Source organism: Myzus persicae, unplaced genomic scaffold (assembly GCF_001856785.1).
Source record: "Myzus persicae strain clone G006 unplaced genomic scaffold, MPER_G0061.0, whole genome shotgun sequence".
Classification (NCBI taxonomy): Eukaryota; Metazoa; Arthropoda; class Insecta; order Hemiptera; family Aphididae; genus Myzus; species Myzus persicae.
The window spans coordinates 3,031-27,871 of record NW_019100539.1 but is presented as its reverse complement, the minus strand read 5'-3'; the positions used below and the strand labels follow the sequence as shown (position 1 = coordinate 27,871).

The window sequence follows — 24,841 nt, the reverse complement described above, 5'->3', positions numbered from 1 at the left end:
GGTATATGGGTGCTTTGTATTTTAATTTATGATCATTAGTAGTTACGAAAAAAATTATTGCGTTATAAATTTCTGACCTACTGATTTTAGTCTAAAACTATGCCTGGATTGTAGTATACATTTTATGTATTGTCGACTTATGTAGATACTAAAAAATTACATTCTAAAAATTTGTTTTTAATCCTCTACAAAGATATTCCTAGTTCTTCTGTAAAGTCAAAGACTTAAAAACCTAGAATAGGCATCAAGGTCATGGGAATAAATAAGATAATCTAAGTATAATGTATAGAGAATAGAGATTACATGTTTTGTACCTATTTTAGCTTTAGGCAGATTTTATATTTTATAATAATATTGTAACCTCTATGGGTCCCTAAATTTAGATGTTATTTGTAAAATAAAAAAAATTTTAAATATCATTGAGAAAAATCTAAGATATTCATATAGTACAGGCTAGATATTATGTGTCATATTATTTTTTTAAGCTAAATTGTTCGGTTATTAATCGATATTTTATTCAAGTTACGATTAATTACGTAATTTGAGATCACAATTGGGCGGTTTACATAGGATTTTGTATTTTGGTTTTCGTGTGTTTCTTTTGGTGGTTTGGGTTATTTGAGTAATATTGAGTGTAATGGATTGATATAAACATTACATGGGAGCATTGGGATCAGCAGTGGGTTCAAATGAATTAAATAGTGCTGTGGACGTTACTCACTGAATATTGTGTAGGTATTAGGTAATATTAATATATAATATTGACATGAAATGTAAGTTAACTAAATTTTAGTTTTACATCATCAGTAGTCATACACACTTTGCCTGTGAATCAACGAGTATTTATACTTCGTATTCATACGATACTAGATTATATTAGTACTCTTGCAGTCTTACTCTTCAAACAAGGTTCTACTTTACTGAAAAGCAAAGCTAGATTCACATCACATTTTTCCTACTCCTGTTGTACTGCAATTCTATTATTCAATAGAAAAATAAACTATCATTTTTATTATTTGCCGTTACGGCATCTACATTTTTTTTATTCAAGTAATATTATTTTTAAAAATTAAAACTTTGATTGAAACAATAAAATATTATGTATTTTTTAAAAATAAAAACATGTTTTTGTTTTATTACTTTGTCCCTAATTTTCCGTTCACAAACTTACGTACAATTCTTCAGAACCTACTGACGAGCACCCGAAGCCTGTATTTAGATATACCCATTACCCATACATGAATTATGTAGAAATTCATCTTTAATTCACCTAGACTATTGAATCTGCTGACTATAGAACACCAATCTGAAAAGTATTTTTCAACATCGATACTGTAACTTACACGTCATGTTGACGGTAACATTTGTTAATTCGTTTTCAGACTACTTTTATTTATTATATTTTTATGATTTAAATATTGAATCACAGCACACGCAGCTCTATTTATAAAAAGGGGGAATCGAACTCTGTTTAAGCTGTGTGATGTTTTCATTTAGTTATTTGATACTTAAACATACTATTCTAGGTTCTCGTTAGTTGTTGATATGTTATTTTAATTTAATAAGTTGCGATCGATATTATGACGTAATGCAATGAATCCTGAGGATAATTAATAGGGGTGAAAATATATAATCTAAAATGAAACTAGTCATATACTTTTAGTTGAACTTCAATGTACGTAACATGCGTATGCTTGGTGATGGCGATATCCTCTATTTTACCCAGTTTAAATAATAAATAGGTACCTCTGGTACCTACTATATGTTAAATAGTATAGGAAATAAGGCCAGTAAGGTCGTGCGTAATAATAAAAACATCGTACACATCGATGTAACGATTATTGACATTAATTAAAAACTCAAAGTGTATACGATACCTATAGATAAGATGCTGTGGTTGCCGGTGGCTATAATAGTATAATACACGATAAAGTCGTAATAACTTAATTTTTTCTTATTAATCAGTGTTTACGTAGGTACCTACCTATATACCTATAGACACGTCGGCATCGGTTCGAATCGCGTGCCTACGAAATAAAACAATGAACGCGTTATATCTATAGAATATTTTAGCTACTATAGTAATGATAATGTTAATAATTCGTAAACGTTTTTGGGTTCACGTAGATTATCTTATATCATAATAATTGTTTGAGAGGAAAGCGATATTTAAGTGTACACACGCACTCGCACAAGCACATTCGGTATGAAACGCTATAAATCATTTGCAGCGCTAGCGTTTTATTATTTTTATTTATTTCCTCACGTGTACACGCACCGCCGACATACATTGTACATATATATTTACATAATACAATATATTATGTACGGCACGCGTCTACATGTGTAGTATAATACTGCAGATCAATGCAGTGGTTCATGTGGTAGTGTATAAGTCTACATGACACACTACCATAGGCGCAATTTCAAATTTATTCTTGGGAGGAAGAGGGGAGGCTGAATAACTTTATGACGAACCTGCAGACCCGTGGAACCCCCCACCGTTTATTTTACCTTAACCAATTTTTACATCTTACAAAAATGTTTCACCACATTTTATTGATGCATCGTCATTATTCCCAGTCTTATCGGAGGGGGGGGGGGGTAGCAGTTGTCACCTCACACGCACACACACACATTACACACTTATCAGAAATGATAAGGAAATAGTACTAACTAAATTCAAAAAGAAAATAATCACAAGGTAATTGATAATTTTACAAATAAATATTATACGTCTGCAATGCATATTAATATTTTGTTGTCCCTTTCTGACCCAAGAGAGAATACAGTAAATTTGTGTTCAACCAATCTTGTGCTGTTAGCTTTAATATTAGAGTTAGTTTTGCAATAAAAAAATTATTATTATATCATAGGAAATTTGAAATATTGTAATAAAAACAGAGTAGGTATTTGGATTGTGATAGTAATTTTTTTATCGTAATATTTTATATTCCTACTCATAAATTGCAATATCGTAAAAAGTCAACTTGCTGACACACATATATAATGTTCTTACATTAAAATATAATAATAGGTCAATTCAATCTAATATTACATAGCTAATAACACTAGATTGTTTTGGCTAAACTTGCAATGCTACGTGTGGTTAAGATAGTGATAACGGTTTGGCTGACATCGTCTCAATCAATCGTCTAACGAAAAATACAACAAGTTCCCAGCTATAATCACAACATGTTTAGTGTACAGTAGCTGTGGTACTGAACTAAATCACCCCTAGCCTCCCCTCCTCTAATTTCACTTAAACACACCACGTGTCGTCGGATACGTATCTGGTGGCGCAGGTCTGAACGTATAAATCGTATACATTTTATAACGACTCTGACGAACAGTCGAATAATTGTCACATTAACCGTTCGTAAAAGTATATACCTACTACGTACGCAAGTGTACATAAACAGTGCGCGGTCGGAGCTCGTGACATTTTATTATTATTCAGACAGGGCGTGTGATGGCCACGGGTCGGCGGCGGCTGTGGCGGCGGTTCTGCGGGACACACGCCCTTGCGTAGGTATACGCTATTCATTGACTGGACCCCACAGCTGCCGCAGCCGCCGCCACCGCCGTCACTATCGCTACCACTATGTCTGCCGGTCGGTCTGTCTTCCGGTCGGTCGGTCGGTCGATGGGTCGGTTGGTCGGTCAGTTTGTCGGTCGGTCGGACGGGCCGTCAGCTGTGCGCCGTTCAGCATCTCACCGCGAGCGCCGAGCCGAGCATGTGGAGCGATCTGCCGACGACGGCGGCGGGCGGCGGCAACGGATACTACTAATATATATTCGACTGCGACGACGATCGGTGCGCGCACGCGGCCTGGCTCTACGCCGCCGCCGCATCTATCTCTCCTACATCGCGCGCCCAAGGAGGAGGCACCACACTCGAGAGTTGTCGCGCGTACACGTCCGACACACCCTGCGTGTCCTCCGTTCGGCCACCTTGGGGCGTGGACAGTGTTCGGCGCTTTTTTTTTATTATTTTTATTATTATTATTTATTTATTTGTTTGTTTTATTATTCTTATTATTCCGCGTGCGTTGAAGTGTATATATAATAATATTATAAGACCGTGCGTGTGTGTTCAAGTGCTCTCGTCGGGTAATCTCATCCGAAATATACGTCGCCACGGTAAAGGTCTGACGTGACGAGCTTAGGAATCTTCGTGTACGCAATAATAAATAATATATATATATTAACTATATTATATTATTACACTACACCCGATAATAATCTTAAAGTGGTAAAAGTATATAGTGTGCGGGTGGCCAGATCTAACGGTGTGTGTGTGTGTTATACATTTCGATCACACCGATCGTTGCCGTCTTCGTCTTCCTTTCGTCGTCGTGATCATACGGTGTCGGTGTTTCATTTCTACGCGATGGGCATACACCCGAGCGCTATGCGGTCGTCGTCGTCGACGTCGTCGCACGGTGACAGGCAGATGTCCGTCAGGTCCAGGCGATCGCAGGTATATTGGGGAGGGCATAATATATTATGATGTGGAAGTGTCGTACGTCGTAATATGATATAATGAGTTTGCATTTGTCTCTTGACGCGTCGTTAGGTGCAGTGTATATGACGCTAAAACGCTGTCCGTTGATTTGCGTCGCAGAGGAGGGTTCTTATATACCGTGCTTGCGCACAGCTCTTCACTCGAGTAATTATGTACACGTCATATATAATGCATACTACCCGTGTGTGTCTGTGTACGTACACGGATTACGACTACGGTATAGGTTGACCAGTGCGCGAATGTTTTTTTTTTTTTTTTACCAATCCGAGGAGACCTTTAGTGTGATGTCGGAGTGCGTGTGTGTGTGTGTGTGTGTGTAAGTGCGTGCGTGCGCGCGCCCGCCCGCCAAAACGGCCTTTGGTACACACTGAACGACGAACACTCTCGTCGTTTTCCCCGTAATGCCGTCTCCGGTCCCTCTCCGCGGGCCGACCCAACGATCTCACGTAGTAGGGGTTCGCAAAGGTGACGCGGCGCTTCGGATAGGCAATTCAGGTGCACGCGCGTCCTCGGCACCGACGAGAAACCATACGATGTCAGCATAGTACGGATATTATTATTACTATTACTATTATTTCGGTACACTGCAGACGCGCGGGCGCCGCTGCGCGAACGTCCCCAGTCGTATATTATTTTATATTATATATCGTATGCCATTTCGAGCGCCGACTTTCGCCGTGTACGTACAATATATTATGTATGTAGATAATATATGTGTGTACGTGTGTCGTACGGTTAGAGTAATGCGGAACACGGGGGCACTCGTACGATTATTATGGTGACCACGTCCGTGTACGAGTGACGCCGATAAAGTTTATAACAAGATTCCATTCCATTCCACTCGCGTGTGTACGTTTGTGTGTGTGAGCGCGCGCGTGTGTGTGTGTGTGTGCTGCGTGTGAGCGTGTGTGGGTATGCGTGTGTGAGCGTGTGTGCGTGAGTATATTATACACGAGTTCGAGTTGAGCTTGACCCAATTGTTGTAACCTCTCCTAACGACGCTTGATTTCGACGCGCTTTGAGTATTGCACCCGTGGCGCCTCGCAAAAGTTGCCAAAATTGTATTTCATTCTCCCTTATCAATATAGGTGCCTATACGTTACTGATTGGTGTGCACCCACACACGAGTAACAATATATAATGCCTTATCGACGGTCCATTCCCGACGTATACCCCGAGGGTTCAATTATGAACATTAATATCGTTGTATGTAATACAGAAATATAATTACACTTCCGCATACGTTGCATAAAAATATAAAAGTCGAATAAACAATATATATACATTATATATTTAACAAAAAACGTTTCGTAATATATTATAATTGGTAGCGTTTGAACCGAAACGTGCGTGTGTTCGAATAAACTTAGATTTACCGACGATTACCTAACGAAATAATACCCAGTCCTGCGCGGACGGAATGGGGGTAGGAAGGTTGCAGTACGCTGTTTGGGTAGGACACTTGCATAGCTTTAACGTTACGCAACGAACAGTTGGATGGATTTTTAATCCGATTGATGCGTGTATGTATAATATGAACTATTTGTGCGGAGAGAGGGTATAGGTGCTATTCTTAGTGGTGAACACTTACCGCGTATTCTACGATTACACTTAATAACTGGACATGTATAGTATCAGCTGTCCCGGTTGTATAATAAAATTTAGTTTCAGAACCTTCTCGGCACTAAGCATATAATATTATAATTTATACTTATTATTGTTCAAGAAATGAATGCTACGCGTACAGTTTTAATTATCAAGCAACAAGTTTTCAAAAGCACTAAAGATATTTTAATATAATATATTTTTCATATTATCATGGCTATATCTTATGTTTTTTTTATATCACTTCACGGGATTATGCATTTTATTATTTTCGAAATAATAGGAAAAATTTTGCTCGTTTATTCAATGGTTCTTCAAAACAACCTCTTGGACTCCGCGCGTAACTGCTAACCCGACATTCGTATTATGTACACCACACCACACAGTATATATTACTTTTTTTATGAAATTATGTACATCATACATGTATTATATTCTTAGGAAGTCGGGAATAATATTTTAATTTGTATTATTTGACAGCACTAACATCACTATAAATACAGTTTATAAATTAAATTTAGACCGACGCATGAATATTAAACACCCATAGACAAAATGTTAAATAAAGTAATAAAACTTACTTTTAACTTTTTATAAAAGGTTTATCAGGAAGATATAAAAATTTTACATTTCAACAATGTTTGAATGCGTCTAATTTTTGTGAAACACCCACAATGTGGTAACATAAATATATTGGTAGATATATTAACATGTATTTAATGATTCAACTTATTTGTATTTTAAAGTGTGTATATATAGTGTATTTAAATTAATTTACATTTCGATGTTTGGTAAAATAATTCATTTAATTTTATAACCAATACAATTTTTTTTTTTTAGTATTTATTTGTTTAAAATAAGTAATAACCATAAAACAAATTCAGGACAATAAACAATATTAAAATCAGTCATTTGATTTTAATTATGTGTGATTTAGAATAATTATTTATAAAAAAAATAAATAAGAATATCCATATTTTAATTTTTGTTATATATTGAGTATATTTATAATTATCTACTTCAATATGTACGTATAAAATTCGTAATTTTTTTTCAACAATTTAATAAATTTTGTTAAGATTGAACACGTATTGTTTAAAACAAACCATATAATTTAATTTATATGATTAAAATGTTACTTGATTTTGAATACTGAAATAGATAACAGAATAAGATTGAACTGTTTATTTTATTTTTTTTAAAAAATAAAACAATAACTTAATTATTACTAAGATTATCGATGTAGTGTACTTAACATAAGTACGTAAGTGTATGGATAATATACTGTTTTCGATCAGTACATCGATTCTTATACAATCAAATTTTTAAAATGAATTGTCGTTTTACAGTAATAATATATTAAACCACTATTCTGCCGAGCAGTGAAAGTCAAAATACTAAATGATTGCTATACATCATTTAAAAAAATACTGTGATGAAATTACATGGATTAAATGGATTATATAATATATACTTAGAATGAATTGTATTTGGTATAGTTATTTTAATAATGATTTTTCGAATTAAAATTTAGTTAAAAAGAACTACCGATGTGTACATCCAAATGATTTAACAAGTTATATATTAAGTAGTTTTGATATCCATTTCGTGAAAAAAAATATCCAGGTTGTGTAATTGCAATAATTACGTGATGGAATGTTGTGTTGAAAACTATATTCTGTTTCGCGATGCGGACAATAACGCCATATTTATGGGAATTTACAACGCATAACGCTATGGCATATGTGTATTAATTTTTCAGTTTACATGATTTGTGGATAGCAATTTTTTTCAGATCTCCAGACCAATAGTTTTTTTTATAAAATCTCAAAAACAGCATAAATAAACTTTCAATAAGCATAAAAAATCTTATTAAAAAAAAAAAATTATATTCTGGTCAAACTTAAATGTGTCTAATATCGTTATTTAAATAAATTATTTATCATCTGTGTATATTATTATTATAACGTCGTCAATGACTCACGTAATTTTTGTTTTAAAATAGCTAAGTGAATTGTTATCGAATATTGGACCACTCATTTTAATTTATAGCATCGATCATAAATTTTTATCTAATTTCCATATATTGATGAATTTATTATAGTGGTTTAACGACCTAAAAACTACTTAAAAAAAAAAAAAATATTTCATTAATGTAAATTTTAAAATAATTTAAACGTTGATAATATTGTGATTAGGTACTCATTCATGTTAGTGAGGTTTTACAGTAAAGCATTAACATACGATGTTTTTTTGTACCTCTGGGTGACTAAATGATTATTATTTAATTTTTGGATAATGATAATAATCTTCAAATATTAAACCGATTAACTTGGTTATATGCTTTACTACATATCGTATTTTCAAAGATTTAAAAATATTATAACTATGAAATGTATTAATCGAAATTTAGTCACATATGTAGTGGATATTTTTATTACCACCTACATTATACCGTTATTAATCATATTTTTAGAACTATTATGGGACTAAAATTATGTACAATAATATCACAATTATTTACGATGCAGTAAAAATTCATTTGTTTTCATATTTCGTGTTCAAAATGTTGGTGTAGGTATTGGAATCATTTTACCCTGAACATTATTCGAGAGAGACTTTGATCATACATTTTTTATGTGCATTAATATAATTACGTATCTATATTCACCGAAAAATAGATTTCAATAGACTGTCAGGTGGATGAGAACATTAATAATACGTATACAAAATGTAACACTATCGTATGTTTGTGCGACTACTAAAGTCAATTACTATAATATATTATTATATAATGACATATAATATCTGTATTTATTAGACGTTTTAATTTCGACCATACTGCTGTGCGCATTACGTTCGCACAGTGTAACGAACATCGTACGTTTAAAATACTATGCAGCGAGAGCAATAAATACACCTAGGTACAATGTTTAGTAGCCCTGACCGTGATATTATGGTCCTGTGACGTCACGGGAACCATATATACCCCCATCGATCGTGGGCGTTGTTAAAGCATCCAGAACGATTCGTTGGGCTGCGGTTTATAAACAGCGCTATTGGGTCAGTTTTTTTTTCCGAATAAGAAGATTTATCGAAATCGGTTCTTATTTGCTTTTGACGACAATGTGCTATTTTAAACGGTAGATAATATCGTACTACGTTGTCATCATATTTTATGAAATATGTAAACAAAAATTAATAAGCTATTGGGTTTTTTTAAACCTTCATTATTATAGTATCTGAACTATTGTTGAGCAAACAACAAATTGACATATGATATAAAATATGTTTATATTATTTATTTAAATTTATATCATATCATATTGTACTGTTTTATACTGCTCAGAAGAAAAGAAATTTTACTTTTATTTTTACTTTTTACATTCATACAATTACCATATTACCAGCTTTAAAATACTTAGGGACTGAAATGTTTTAAATTAGGAGTGTATTATGCAATACATTAAATACCACTCGTAATCATAATTTTGTGATTTTTTAAAAGTTAGAATTAAATAGATTTTTAAAGTTTAATATTTTATAATATTGTTTTATACACAGAGAATGGGGGATGACGGTGGAGGTTGGTGACCAGAACAGTCGCAGGGGTTGGAAATGGGCAACAAACTGAGCTCCTGCGGACCTCTAATCAAAAAATCATACAGATACGATGACGTTGCTGGACCATTTCAAAGCTCGTCGAGAAGAAGAGATGGTCATCTTCTTAGGTGATTTCAATATGAATTGAATAATAGTAGCTGTAAAGACTAAAGATTCTATTACAACGAAATCATAAAATAACTCAAATATTTACCAACACATAAGCAATAGAAAATAAATCTGTTAGTAAAAGTAAAATATACCATTACAAAATGTGCAGATATAGTGGATACATCCGATCATAATATTATAATGACACACACACACACACACACACACACACATACACTTACACTCACACAGAACAAATAATTATAATAATAATATGGATATAACTTTGAGTAACCACTTATATTATTCTAAATTAGATCAATTACATTTATTTACGAAACACAAAACTGTTGTATGAAAATAAGATTATTTCTACCCGGTTGTTAAACTACGTAAAATACGAAAAAACCCGTTACGAGTTTACGACATATACTACAATATACACAAACAACCACCGTAAATTAACATTTTCAATATTCAATGAGATACAAACATACAATTAATATAAAGACAAAAATGAATAAATCTATTTATATTGATCTGTCAATCAGTTATTATTTTATCGTGGCGCAAAACGCAGTTCTGCAGTTCATAGAAAATGCAATATTTTACTTTATTTATTTTTGTGTGTATGTTTCAAAATAATACTTAATTTATTAATACCAGTAAAAAAACAATAATTTCATGCAAACCAATATTAATAAATGTAATGTGTTATAATAGACGACGTGATCATGGGTCCCATGTCACAAAAATTATGTGAATTTCAACTAATATTTTGAGATTACCATTATATAAATTGTATAACACAGAATTCAAATTGCACTGTTTATTATAATTTATATTATAATATACACCTTCAACCTGAGTTGACTCAATGAATAAGAAATAATGGATCAATGTATATGCGTAAAATAGGTTTTATTTGAGTTTTTCCAATGCAGTTTTTTTTTTGTGATTTTAAGTCCAATACTGAAAGATGTCTTGTGAAAGACGAGGCTTAGGTCATCAATTGGCTGTTTTTGTTCCTATTTTGTGCTGAAAGATTTATTTTTCGAGGGTTTTTCGTAAACAATTTAATAATAAGATAATAAATTAAATTCCGTATTATTTAGTCAAATAAAATCTAATTTGAATAATACAATCTGTTTTTCATACAAAATAATAAATAAGTAAGTATGTAGATATGTATATTATTATAGACGTATTAATTGTTTATATTGAATTGATAATCATTTAAATAATAAAATAAAAATATATATTAAACAATTATTAGATTTGATACTTTAGCAAATAATATTATTATAAAATTTAGTTCATTTATATAAAACAAAATTATGTTTTCAAATATTATTACTAAACTATTAACGTTTAAAAGAATTATTAATCAGCGTATAATGAATCTCCAAGATTTATGATTTGACTCATACATGGTAAACATAAGAAGAAACAATAGCTCATGAAAACTTAAACATTCATAAAACATTGAAGAAGATAATTATTATTGTGGAAAGTCTGTTTTCTCCCTCAAGATTCAATTGCTACGAAATTCAAAATCACCTATTAATATTTAGTATTAGTATAACAACATTTAAGATAATATTTAGAAAAGATTCAACCTAACATTTTAGATTTAATATTACAGTTTCCAAAATAAGTACACTTTTTTAACAGATTATAAGTTCAAATTTTATAAAAATCAATTTTAAATTTTATTTAAAGACATATTACTTAAAAAAAGTGCTCAAATAAGTCATTCGATCCATACCAACATTTCCAATAATACTTCGTTTCATACTACAACTTGCCAACGTAAAATTTCATACTTGAAACATGCTCGAGCCTCCCACGAGTTTTTCTCAGTGAGGCCCAGTAATCCTTTTGATATTAATTTCAATAAAAAAAAAAATACTCTAATAGAAAGTATGAAAGTATAATTTTATTATTTGAGACGACTCACTCCTTAACCTAACCAAAACTTGAAATCTAAATCTACTGTATGTCCATCATAATTATTTCACAGTTATAGTCTCGTAATAAACTGAAAAAGAGATCAGCATTTCTTCGTAATAATATACCATAAAAGAGTTCAGATTTTTATATTACCAAGGGATGTTTCTTGTTATATCCTAATATTTTTTTTGTGTTAAATGATGTTTTAATAATATATGTAATAGGTATATACTATATACTATATATAGATACATATATACATGTATTTACAAAGATTAACATAATTGAAAATCAACGAATTTATTTTCCAATAACATTGTATAATTTTTTTCTTATGTTAGTATGTTTCATATTAGTTTATTGAGATAAATATATTTTAAAATACAATTTCAGATTATGGGCTGAAGTATTTCACGTGAGTGCTAAAGGAGAAGAAATAAAATGGCAACAAATATCCGAAGATCTCGTTCCTGTAAATATCACGTGCCTACAAGATGGACCAGAGTATATTTTCCATATTACTGCTTACAACAGCCAAGTGGAAAAAATCATGGATATCCGCCTGGTTCAACCAGGTATATATAAATACTCGGCTAATTTGTAAAGTGTACTGAAATCTCTCTATATTGGACATTATATTATTATAAGTCAAGTTAATTATGTCTGGTATTAAGATATGTTCATAATTAGAGGTTTCACTTGTATACGTATAATAAACCAAATTTCGTTTACTTTTAGGCACAAAAATAGGGTTAGCTTCAGAGTGTTTTGCGTATTGGAAAGAACCACATAGTAATGACACTTGGGGCTTAAATTTCACATCACCAATAGACGCTAAACAATTTAAAGAATGTTGCGTAAGTACAATTAAGTACCTAAAATCTACCTGGTTCAACAAAAACAATATTAATCTTAACATTATTTGATTATAGACTCCAACTGTGAAATTGTCTCGGAAATCATCTTCATCGTATTCCTTAAAATTAGATACATCAAAAAGACAAAGTACGAAAGTGAGAAAGAAACCGTTATCGACACCAACTTCACCTAGTAGATCATCAAGGGAGCCACAATGTACTTGCATGACAGCTGATCAATTTAATAGGCTCAGGGCACAAGATCCGAGATACAATAAAGAACGATGTTTGTTGCATTTTTTGAGTTTTTAACATAAAATATACAAAAAATTATATCATTTGTTTTAGCTTCTACGTTACCACGTTCTCACACTCGACAACTTTCACTTGGAGATGGACCTTCGGAAGCTGATAAAACATCAGTGCCCGAAGATACGTCCAAACAGACCATATCCCGAAGCTCAAATACGAGAGACAGAGAAACTGCCACGCCCGGTGGAAAATTAAACATCACCGGAACTGGGTCACAAACAGAACAGGTAAAAAAAAAAAATTAAAAATTAAAGCAAATTTCAAATAAAAATATAAAAATGTTTGTACAGGGTCAACAGGAAAGTTGTAAAAGTGAAGGAGTGCAAACAATCGGTGCTAAAACTACGTCTACCACGGGTACATGCACTCCAAGAATGCCTTCTAAGGATTATTCTGAGGGGTACGTTGAGTCAGATTTATTTAAATCAGCGACAGCTTCAAAAAATTCAAGAAATCAAAACAAAACATATAGAGATGATTACCGATATAGAGACAGTGAGTTATATCTTTCAATTTTTTTTATTGAATATGATACATTTTCATTAATATTTTATTAATTATTTATATTATTTATCATCGTTGGTATATAAAATAATTTAGACAAAAAAATTTTTTTTAAATTTAAGCTAATTTGAAAAATTTCAAAAAATTTAGATATGGGGTCAATGAAACGCACATTAAAACCAATGCCATCATTAGAAAGTCCTGTTACTTCACCAGAAATGAACCGAAGACGTGGATATAGCTATTACACTCAGCCACCACCCGTTTCTACGATGGTACCCCCCATGCCACAATGTTCAAGACAACAATCAGTATCAGAACCAGAGTCTAATGTAAAACATAGAAATTCACGATTTAACAATTCCGGTAACTTTATATTTATATTTTAAAAATGAAAATTAGACCAAAAATTAATTTTTGTTTTGTATTGTATTTTTTAAAATTAAGGTTCCCGCTCATCATATGACATTGGTCGAAATGGTCAAGTAAGGGATCCAAGAGGCCTTTATTTGGAATTGGATAGAAATGGACGGCCTACTCATGGTGGAGACGTTTCACCACTTTCCGATAACGTTATGTTTGATAACCAGTGTTATGCGACGACACCTAACTCGAACAATGGTAATTCCGACCAGATTCAGAGTAACACTAAGGGCATATCAGGTCCGTACGCATGGACAACAAAAAGCATGGTGGGCCAGTTGGTCATTAGGTAGAAAAATAACTAGTGGGCTCTGTTGTGTATTGAAGTACAGTTTTTGAGGTTTATAGTAAAACTAAAAATATAATAGTTATTGTGCTTTTCATGCGTATGTTTAATACTTATGTTTAATACAAAATAATTTTACTTTTATAGTGCCTAAATATTTGTAAACAGAAAAAAAAATAGGTGTAATAAAATAAAAAGTAAATTATGATAGTTATATTTTAGTAATTAAATGCACTATAACGACTCAATAAAATAAAGAAACGAAGTTAAGAAAAACTAGTAACAATAAAAAGTTAGTAAAAAAATTAAATTTTTTAAATTTTTTTAAATTTTAGGACGTTATCAAAAACATGATAATCAAGCAACAAGTACTCCAGGTTCACCAACTAGTCGACTTTTACTCGAATATGAGATGCACTTACGAAATACCTTAGCACGTGGTATGGATGCTGAGAGTTATAGCTTGCACACATTTGAAGCACTATTAACACAGAGTATGGAAAATTTAGGTAATTTATAGTAATAATGTTAATTAGCTTAAACATTTATACCTTGGTTATTGGTTATGTTTTTAGAAATGGCAGAAAAGTTGCCTCCATTAAATTCAAGAAGTCCGTATCCTACGAGAAGGAGTTAGTATATTAATAATTCTACAATTCATTACTAAGCACTTTGTACCAATATTGTGTGTACTAAAATTTTTAAATTGCAATGTATTTTCAGGGCCGATGAGTGCTGGAGGGAGCTTTAATAGATCATCTACACTTCCGCATCGGATCGAAAGATCATCTAGTGCTACGAGAGAGGGTTATTATAGTGATAGACAAGATGCAGCAAGAGAAAGAGACAGAGAACGAGGTTACTTATCTGATCATGCACTATCTAGGTAAAATTAAACTGAACACGTTATATCTGTGTACCTATAAAAATAAAATTAACAATTATAGAAATAAAATTATGTTTATAAATATTATAATAACTGATTTTGAGACAAGTAAAATGTTAAGCAATTTTAACAAGTAGGTACTTAATAAAATAAATATTTTTCAAAAATTCTAAATGGGTTCAAAATGTTTCTTAGTTCACAAACTCATAAGATATTCACTTTACAATTTAATTGGTAGTACAGTTTACTATTTACATTAATTCCATCGAAAACTGAACAAGTTAATATAATTATCCTCCATAATAGTTTAGTATTTTCAATTAAAATTAGTTTAAATACTATACAAACTCTGGCATAGTGAAATGTACCTTGCCTGCTGTTATTTTCAATGCATTTTAAGTATTGAACATAAATCTTGATTCGTAAAAAACGTGTAACTATAATATAAGATATTTGTTAATTTTTAGTAACATACTAACCCATTAGGTCAATTTATTATTCCATAACTTGCTGCATCCTAGAATATAATTAAATTAAGGGTAACACATTTAAAATTTGAAGTGCTATATTATCATTACCTCAGTTAAGTTATTATTTGTATTACCAAGCACTTTTATTTAGAATAAAAAATGGTAATAAATTTTAAAAATTCTGGGGTAGGACCGAAAAAGTAGTGCAATAGATGTTGTCAGTTAAAAACTTAAAAATAGAATTTAGATACATTCTGAATTTTTTAAAATTTTTTTTTAATTTTAACAAGATATAAACAATCTGTACCCTTGGGCACAATAAGAATATGTGATAAGGGAGATTTTATATACGAAAAAACGCGAGAGAAGAAGCCATCCAGTGAAAGCACTACCTATTTGTTTGTCTATTTATTTTATAATTTTTTATTTTTTATTTTTTAAATTAATCCTTGAATCTACACAAATATTTACCTATTCCTCTTAACTATTTATAGGTACTCGAAATATTCAACTTTTTATATTTTTTAGATTTATGTATGGTAGTATTTTTGCTTTTGATTAAAAATCACGGAAATACAGATTTTATCATATATTTTTAATACCCAAATTAAAAGAGATCGAAATTATGTAGGTAATCATAATTTTTTTTAAAATCTTTTAAAGTTTATTTTTTTTTACAAAATTTAACATTTACTAAGAAGTTAGATGTTGCACCAAACTTAATTCAAAATATTATTCATGAAAACTTGAAACTCTTACGTATCTATATTATTGAATTTTACTAAACACAACAGTGACATTTCCAAAATATTTAGATTCATTTTCAGCTATTGCTTGTATTTATACCACAAACGGCACTAACCTATTTACACCGTTCTACGGTAAGTCGGTATCGGCTCAATAGATGATAACAACAATATATTGTGTATAAATATACAGTACAAATATGTAGGTACTATTATAATAATTAATAATATAAATTTATAATAAATGCAATGTTTTCAGCAAAAATTAATTCACCTGACTGTATTGTGGGGATAGCAATATAAAACATTTATAATACAAATTTGCTTAGTAATATAGACTGACAGCTAACTTCTTCGCTTAGAGTCGATTTTCATTTTTCGTATTATATAAAATTATTTATCATTGAATTCAAATTGTACACAACCTTTACACAGACATACTCAATTAGGTAGTATACACTCGCCACCGGCAGGGCTATTACTTACTTGTCCGCTTTTAGTTCGTATTATAATATTAATAATAAAATATTGATATATAGGTTTATAATTATTATAATATACTCAGGTATTGTCTTAATGTATTTTAAATGGTTACTTATTCTAAAAAATTTTTTTTTTTTGATAATGATTGCGTATGGTTTATGAACATATAAATGTAATGAATAATATTTTTTACCTGAGGTTAAAAATATAAACAATGATTACGATTACAGTAGATTGGCCAATAATTTGTAATTAAACAAATCAAAACCTTAGTTTAAACGGCAATTTAATCTATATGCATTTAAACTTATATGCTGGAAAAGATATACTTGATTATAAGAAGATCATTATATATTATAAGAATTATAATATATTATACGATTATTATTATATAATAAGAAGATTCTAGAAATAAATTTAAAGTAACAATTTGATAACTTGTAATATACATAAGATCACAGTTTTCACAATCAAATATAAGTTCAATTTTTTTTACCATACAAATAAATAATAATCAATAATTAATACCTAATAATTTATTTTTCAAAAACCAAAGTGATTTAGTTTACCAATAATCATCCTTCTAGTTTTCACTTTTATTTAGATAACACTGTAGCGCATACGGTATACCATGTTAAATAGTTTTATTTAATCATATTATGCAATGTATAAATTTGTAACAGTTTTAATGAAAGCAAAGTATAGATAACGAAAAGTGCGTAGGTATGTGATGTAGAAACTTGATATTAGGAACTATTGAAAAATGAAAATAGTATACACATATGGGATACAGGAAAAATAGTCAAATTGTGGTGTTACTCAATTGTCTAATCAGTACTCCGAAAGATAATATTTATGCTAACCATAAACAAAAAATAAAATGAAAAAAGTAATAATACAAACATAACAAGTACTATAGGTACTCTATGTACAAGATAACAACTATCATGTTTGTTTGCATTTAAAATACAACGTTTTATGATGATTGATCACGTCGACCGTCGGCCGTCACGTAATAATCTATTGTTATAATTTTAGCAATAATAGATGTGCCAACTGTTGGAACGAATCCGCTCGAGCTCAATGGTTTAGACATAGTGACGGATGGCGGTGCGGATCTTCAGCCATGGGGAGTAGTGCATCGAATGCTGGTGTTCCGTATGGATCTTTTGACGGACATCATGCACATCATCACATTCCAACGTCGAGGCAAAACAAAAGATCGGCTTGGGAATCTTTACCGTCACTTCGGCATGAAAACAGTGTTATGACAGATAGCGGATACAAATCTAATAGAAATGATTTATTTGAACAAAGGTAGTTTAATTAATAATTACAAAAACTATTCTGACATTTCAAGAAGTTATTTTTAGCCTAAGTTTTGACAAAGTCTCATTCAAATTGAATAGATTCAAATGTTTTTGTACGTACATAGGAATGAAAATAAATCAGAAGGCTAAATTAATAACTAACAACCATACATTATGAAAAAATATAATTTTATACTCTGTAAGTGTAGGCGTGTAGCTTACCGCTCTGCTGTAATGGGTCACTGTAATGGATGGTGTTAAATTTGAATTGAATGATATAACATCATTGTATACACGGTAAACGTTTCTGAGCGAAGACAGTCTGTCAGTTTGTAATATTACTAAGTAATTTAGTATATTTCATGATATTATTGTGATTCATTTTACTTGTAAGCATTAGTATTACGCAGTAGATTAAATTCATTTTTACCCGAAAAAATACATTTGAAAAGTCATTGCGTGTATAAAATATAATAATATATTTTAAAAGTTTCAAGTACCCACTAATAATATTTTAATTTACAACAAAATAACATGAGCCATTATTCTTGGTTATTTAATACATAATTTCGTCCACATTTGACCATTAAAAAAACTGTGATTATATATTTTTAGATTTTTTGGTTCCAGAACAACCTACATGCTTAGTATTTGATTCAAATTGTATGCTAAAAAAACATTTAGTGAATAAATTCCATGTATCTATGGTCATTTTTTTAGAGTTACATTAAAAACCAAAATAGATTTTTTGAAAACTGATTAAGAATTCCCGTTTTCCCTTAATTTTGTATTCATTTTCCTGTCGCTTTTGAAAAGTATTAGGAATATTTCTACCAGAAAAGTTGCTGTTGAAGAAAATCTAAGCATTTCCACTGCCCAAAACCGTGATAACATAAACAAAAATAAAATAAAAAACCACACATCATTGCAAAATCATTACATTCATCTCCCAGCTCAGAATCTAAAATGAATGTTGGTTTATCCAAAGTTATTATAGACTCAAAAACTACTAAACCGTTTTCAATAAAGCTTGTATCAATAGATTCCTTCAGACTTGGATTTATACATAGCTTATTTTTTAACCCCAATAACTAATAAGTAGGTCTGTTATCCCAGTACTACCAAAGTATTTATAAGGTCAAAAAATATCTTATTGATTTTTATTTCATTTGTATATATTTGCTATCCTAATTTAAAAATTTGTACACTTCCTCAAACTCGATTTATTTTTTCGAGTTTGGGAAGGAGTACAAATGTTTAGGATTACAAATATGTTTAAAAGGAATTAAAAATTGATATGATATTTTTCGACCTGTATAATCTATACCTTGGTGGTACTAGAGTAACGAACCTCCAATAAGTAACAAAAAGGGTAGCTCAAGCTGAATTTTTTTTCAGCTTATTTATTTGTATTGAGTAGTTTTTGAGTCTATAAACCACATTTGTATAAATTATATTTTCTTTTATAGTTTATATTATACAAACAGTATAAGACTAGTCACTATAGATTATAACTAAAAATTAATTGTAGTTTACACTGGTCGGTTGTTATATTATATTATATAAATATTAAAATATAAATTATTGTTGTAAATGAATTATAACTTAAATTAATTATTTTCAGGATGTTTGAACGACAAGATAGTGCCAGAATGGATTATATGGCTGAAAGAGAGGCCAGACATAGCTTTAGTGGAATTACACAGCAGACTTCTGTCGAAAGCACGGATTCTCGCCTGTGTTATCTTACATCGTCAGAGGTGAGTGAATTCTTAATCAAAAGTAGCTAGCTTACAAAATACATATAAGTTAAATTGACTCAATTACCAAATCCAAAATTATTTAAGAATACATATACTATAAAATATTATTAATTTTGAATTTGACATGTGATTAGGGTTCCTATCTTTGATATACTTTGATATAAAGAATAATAATAGCAATAAAATCATGTAGGTACACATACATTGTTTAGGTATAGTATTATTCGTGTGTGAAATGTGAAAAAACCATTCAAATATTAAATTTTTTTTATTGGTTAAACCTACAGATTATTTGATTTACTCTAAATTGATACTTTATTTGCTAATAAGAAATAATTAACAACATTAGGATTATAGGATTAGTAAGTTTTAACCTGTTATACATATTTCACACGAAATTAATGAGGTTCCTTATTTTTTAATAATACAAAACTCCACAAACAAAACGTTTGAAAGATATTTTCAGCTTTTTGATGAAATAGTATTAAAATAAATTATATTTTTTAATTGACGATCAAACTTATCTTGATACCTTTAGTATTTTCACGAATCAGTTGACACAGTACTCACTACTCAGGAACTTTGTTAACTTCTCTTAGCATCCAATTAACAGACTAACGATGCTTAAATAATATATTATACAGAGTCGAATTATACGCTATATGCACAATATAGATTTTATTAAGTTCCTATATATTTTATATATTCTATGTAGTATGTACATTACGAGAGTGTTCTCGATTATTATTGCTATTCAAAATGAAGACATTACTTCTAAAAAGAGTATAGTTAAATTCGATATTACTTCTGTAGATTTCTGAAAACTGGCCACACCAGTGGCGTAATTATTTGGGGAGGGGGATGTCCCCCCAGAGCTTTTTTTTCATAAGTTAAATTCAATTTTTGTAAACACTTAGTTATAAAAAGCCTGCTATTTTAATGCACTAAAAACCAAAAAAAAAGCTCTACAATTCTGAATAATGCAATTATTATTTTTTTATTAATTTCGATATAAATTCTAATATAAATTGGATATAGATGATGATATTATATACATTTTAAGGATAGTGAACATTTAACAGACAAAACTGATTGTTTTGGACTTCTTTAATCTGGAAAAACAATTAATAATGTAAAAGTGTGTTAAAATGAAATTTTGGATTCAAAAACTATAGAAATGAATATAAATCCTAAAAAAGCTTTAAAATATGAAAAAAAATGATATGCAAATAAATGCAAATTAAGACTTTTTATTTTGATTCAAAAATACATGAAATATGTATGTTATAAAACGAGCATCCCTAGACTTGGAAAAAAATTATTATAAATCATTATGAAATTTTAAGAAACTTAATGGGAATGCTTGAATGGATAAATAATGCTGTCAATGCTTTAGGACATAAAATACTAGATATTTTACAAAAAAAAAAGAAGAAAAGTAGTTAAATTAAATTAAATTGAATTGCTTAGTTTATTGTCTTTAAAATACATTATTAAACCATTTACTTAATTTGATTTATAATAATATATCAATATAATCTATAGAATTTAATGAACAAAGAGGTTGTGGAGAGCATACACCATTAAAATAATACAAACTTATATCCTACCCCAGAACCTATTCTTAATTACGCTACTAGGTCACACTATTCTAATTATGTTGAAGTGAAACATTTTTTTAAATTAATAAAAAAAAATTTTTTTTTAATATATTATTTTGATACCAAATTATTAAGTAGTAAATGTATTAATAATAAAAACTATTCCGTCTTAAGTCCAAAATATGTATTTACGTATATTTAATATCTAGTCACGTTGAATGTACTGTAACCCTGTAATACTAGGCATATCAACTATGAAACATCATAATATGATGAAAATCGTATAAGTAGTTTATGATATATTATATTAGGAATAATACTCGTAATTATCTGTTCGTTATTAATTGTCACAGACCATTAATATACAATCTTATATTTTTTTTTTAATTACAACAAAAAAACAAAATATATTTTTTATAAATGTTATCTTTGTCTGTAAATTTTTACTTTTTACTTTTTGCTCTCCAAAGTTCCAACAAGACCCAATTGTTATCAGAGACCACTTTCAAAGTTGATGGTTGAAACATTTTTACTGCATCTAAAGGTGATGTTGGCTACACACACAAAAATCAAATCATTGTAAAACCAATACGCATTTGTCTAAAATAATGATAATACAATTTTCAGAAGATAATTTAAAATAAATTTGAATTAAACTCTTTATTTTAGGCATTATAAAGTGGATTTGCTTTTTTACTACTTTTCTATTATAGGAAAGCGAGTAAACATGGTGACCAGTTGGAAGTTTTGTTTAGTGTTTACCACCAAATGCAAATTGACATATGTTATATTATGATGTAAACCAAAAAGTGATTTAAAATGAGATAGTTACACATAAAAATAAGTATACGCACAATAATATAAGTATAGTTAGTAAGTAATTAAAAATATTTAGCGTATAATATGAATTAACTACAATATATTATATTTATCATAACAATCCATTTCAGTAATGTAGTAAACCATGCACACCCCATACATATTTTAAAGTTATTGAAAAATAATTATACAACTGAATTATTTTTCAAAAAATTGATTTTCTTATTACATAGGTAATCTTTTTTTAACAGAAGAATAGTATTGATATATTTCATACATTCTCTCATACTTTTATTGTCAATTATAAATACATATGTATTGTATTTTTTGGTTACGAGCTATTAGGTAGTATAATATAATATACTTAATAATATATAACCTTTGTATTATATTTAAAATCGATTATTAATATTATGTACATTTGTATAGAAATTTCTTAAATTTTACAGACAAATTATATAAACAAAAACATAATATGAGAAGCTGAGGTAGGTACATTTAACAGTTTGAAAATGTAAATTATTGTCTCATCCATAAAGTTTTCAAACACAGATAATATTATACTGTATGCAAAAGGGTTACACGACGGCTTATTTATTTTAATGTTTAACAAATCCCGTTAGTGGGAGAGTGGAGCGTTTAAGATACACGAACAAATCGGAACTGTATACGAAGGAGATACATATGCCACGGAATATACTTAAAATGTAAATTTTTAAGAATCACGTCACACGACGTTCGATAATATTAACACGGCTAATACCCACCACTATATATATACTTGTACATGATATTATATTCTTTCGGTTGAAGAACGTTTTTACAAAACTGTTGCTACATCAAAGGGATCGGTTATAAATTCACGAGGCATTTTCAACGACGTGTATTTAGGTACAATAATGATATACACTTAAAAATAAACGTTTTCTTTTACTAATTGACAGTTATTATTATTATTATTATTATTATTATTATTATCAAACATCACACGAGAACGCGAAAAGGCATTTTTCCGAAAACGCTCTATTTCAATAATTATTATTTTACTCGCCCCCCCTCCCCCGCGCGCGGTCACCCGCAGCGTTTATTAGTGTGTCGATATCCGAGAACCTTTTCGCGTTTCATTACTATTATTTGTATAAATATATATATATATATGTGTGTGTGTGTGTGAAATACACACTCAAACGCGTACGCGGTCCTTTTTTTTCTTCCACTCGGCAAACGCACGTATATATGATTCAACACACATTTTCTCGTCGGGCCATTTCCTTTTGATGTGTTACACCAGAGGGCGCCGTCCGGGCGCCGGGACGCTGCGAACGCTGAAATACGCCCTCGTGATACACCCTCGTCCGCTAGTCCGCTAATGGAAGCTGAACGATCGCGTCGCGCTCCCGCAGTGTACTCCGCTCGGTACGGTCGCAACGTCACAGTCGCACACCGTCGCTCGTCGAACGGCACACCGGCAACAACGCCGCAACACTGCAACGGAACGGTAACAATAATAATACAATTACGTTATAATTATTATTGTTCGTCCGCCGCCGCCGCTGCCGCCGTCGTCATGGCGGTCGTCGTGAATCGCGAGCTCCCGTCTTCCGCGTCGTCGACATATTATTTTTACACCGGATAATACAAATCGTACACTTTACGTTCACGTTGTCGCGGGCCCGCGATCGCGATGCGTCTCGTCGTCGGACGTGTTGTATGACGGCAATATTGTAGCGGTGGTCGTCGTTCCTGTAGCTACCTCCGCCGTCCCGATCGACCGGGCCAGTGCCGCCGCCGTTGCCGCCACGAGGTACGGCAATACTACGATATTATAGTACGACGACGGACCGCGATACCAACCGCAGAGAGTCGTGGCTGCGAAGATGGACGATCAGGAGCCGTCGCTGTGGTGTTATTGTTTGCGGTGCGCCCGGCGACGGCGGTCGGCGCGTGCCAAATGCCGAACGACGGCGGTGCTGTCGAGCGGTGTGCACCACAACTGCCGCAATGCGGCGGTCGCCGAATAACGGCAATCGTCCTGTCCGCCGATGAAAATGGTCGAGACGAACCGGCCGAAACCGCCGTTGGACGTCGCCACCGCGGCGGCTGACGTGAACTCCTCGCCGCAGCAGCAACGCGAACACCAGCAGCAACGTGAACACCAGCATCAACGTGAATACCAACAGCTACGTGAACACCAGCAGCAACGTGAATACCAACAGCTACGTGAACACCAGCAGCAACGTGAACACCTGCAGCACCATTGGCAGCAGCCGCCGCAGCGTCGTCCACATCAGTCCCGAAACACCAAGACGGTACACTTCGAAACAGACGTGCTGCGAGGCGTCACGGCGGCCGACTCCGCGATGGCCACGGCCACTTCGAACTGCAGCACGGCCAGCGTCACTAGTCTGCCCGACCAGTTCGACAGAAACGTACAACAGTTGTTTACGTTTATCGGCACAGCTCTGAGCGGAGGTCACGACCGTTATTGTAGCGACGACGACGACGACAACGACGACTGTAGTGATGACGACGACGACTGCAGTGACGATGACAGCGACGGCGTTAGTGACGGATTTTGCGG

General features: G+C 31.6%; 1 protein-coding gene across 2 annotated transcripts; it reads left to right on the top strand.

Moving 5' to 3' along the window:
- Window positions 1-3,882: 3,882 nt before the first annotated feature.
- Window positions 3,883-22,175, top strand: LOC111031717. Of its 2 annotated transcripts, XM_022311788.1 has the most exons (15): window positions 3,886-4,483; window positions 9,698-9,864; window positions 12,194-12,375; window positions 12,539-12,657; window positions 12,733-12,943; window positions 13,006-13,196; window positions 13,260-13,464; window positions 13,624-13,839; window positions 13,921-14,094; window positions 14,518-14,691; window positions 14,758-14,814; window positions 14,906-15,068; window positions 17,806-18,084; window positions 19,702-19,837; window positions 22,155-22,175. In XM_022311788.1, exons 2-15 carry the CDS (start codon window positions 9,752-9,754, stop codon window positions 22,164-22,166), a joined length of 2,232 nt encoding a protein of 743 aa, XP_022167480.1. In that variant the 5' UTR covers window positions 3,886-4,483; window positions 9,698-9,751; the 3' UTR covers window positions 22,167-22,175. The 2 variants fall into 2 exon arrangements, with proteins under 2 accessions (XP_022167472.1, XP_022167480.1); XM_022311780.1 differs by lacking the exon at window positions 22,155-22,175 and having other exon boundaries at window positions 3,883-4,483; window positions 13,921-14,136; window positions 19,702-19,882.
- Window positions 22,176-24,841: the final 2,666 nt, after the last annotated feature.

Excerpts from the sequence above, each read along its gene's own strand:
- LOC111031717 (XM_022311780.1), top strand. The coding sequence starts at position 9,752 with ATGGGCAACAAACTGAGCTCCTGCGGACCTCTAATCAAAAAATCATAC. Across the intron at positions 12,376-12,538 it reads TATCCGCCTGGTTCAACCAG|GCACAAAAATAGGGTTAGCT; the intron begins GTATATATAAAT and ends GTTTACTTTTAG. Across the intron at positions 14,137-14,517 it reads TAACACTAAGGGCATATCAG|GACGTTATCAAAAACATGAT; the intron begins GTCCGTACGCAT and ends TTTAAATTTTAG.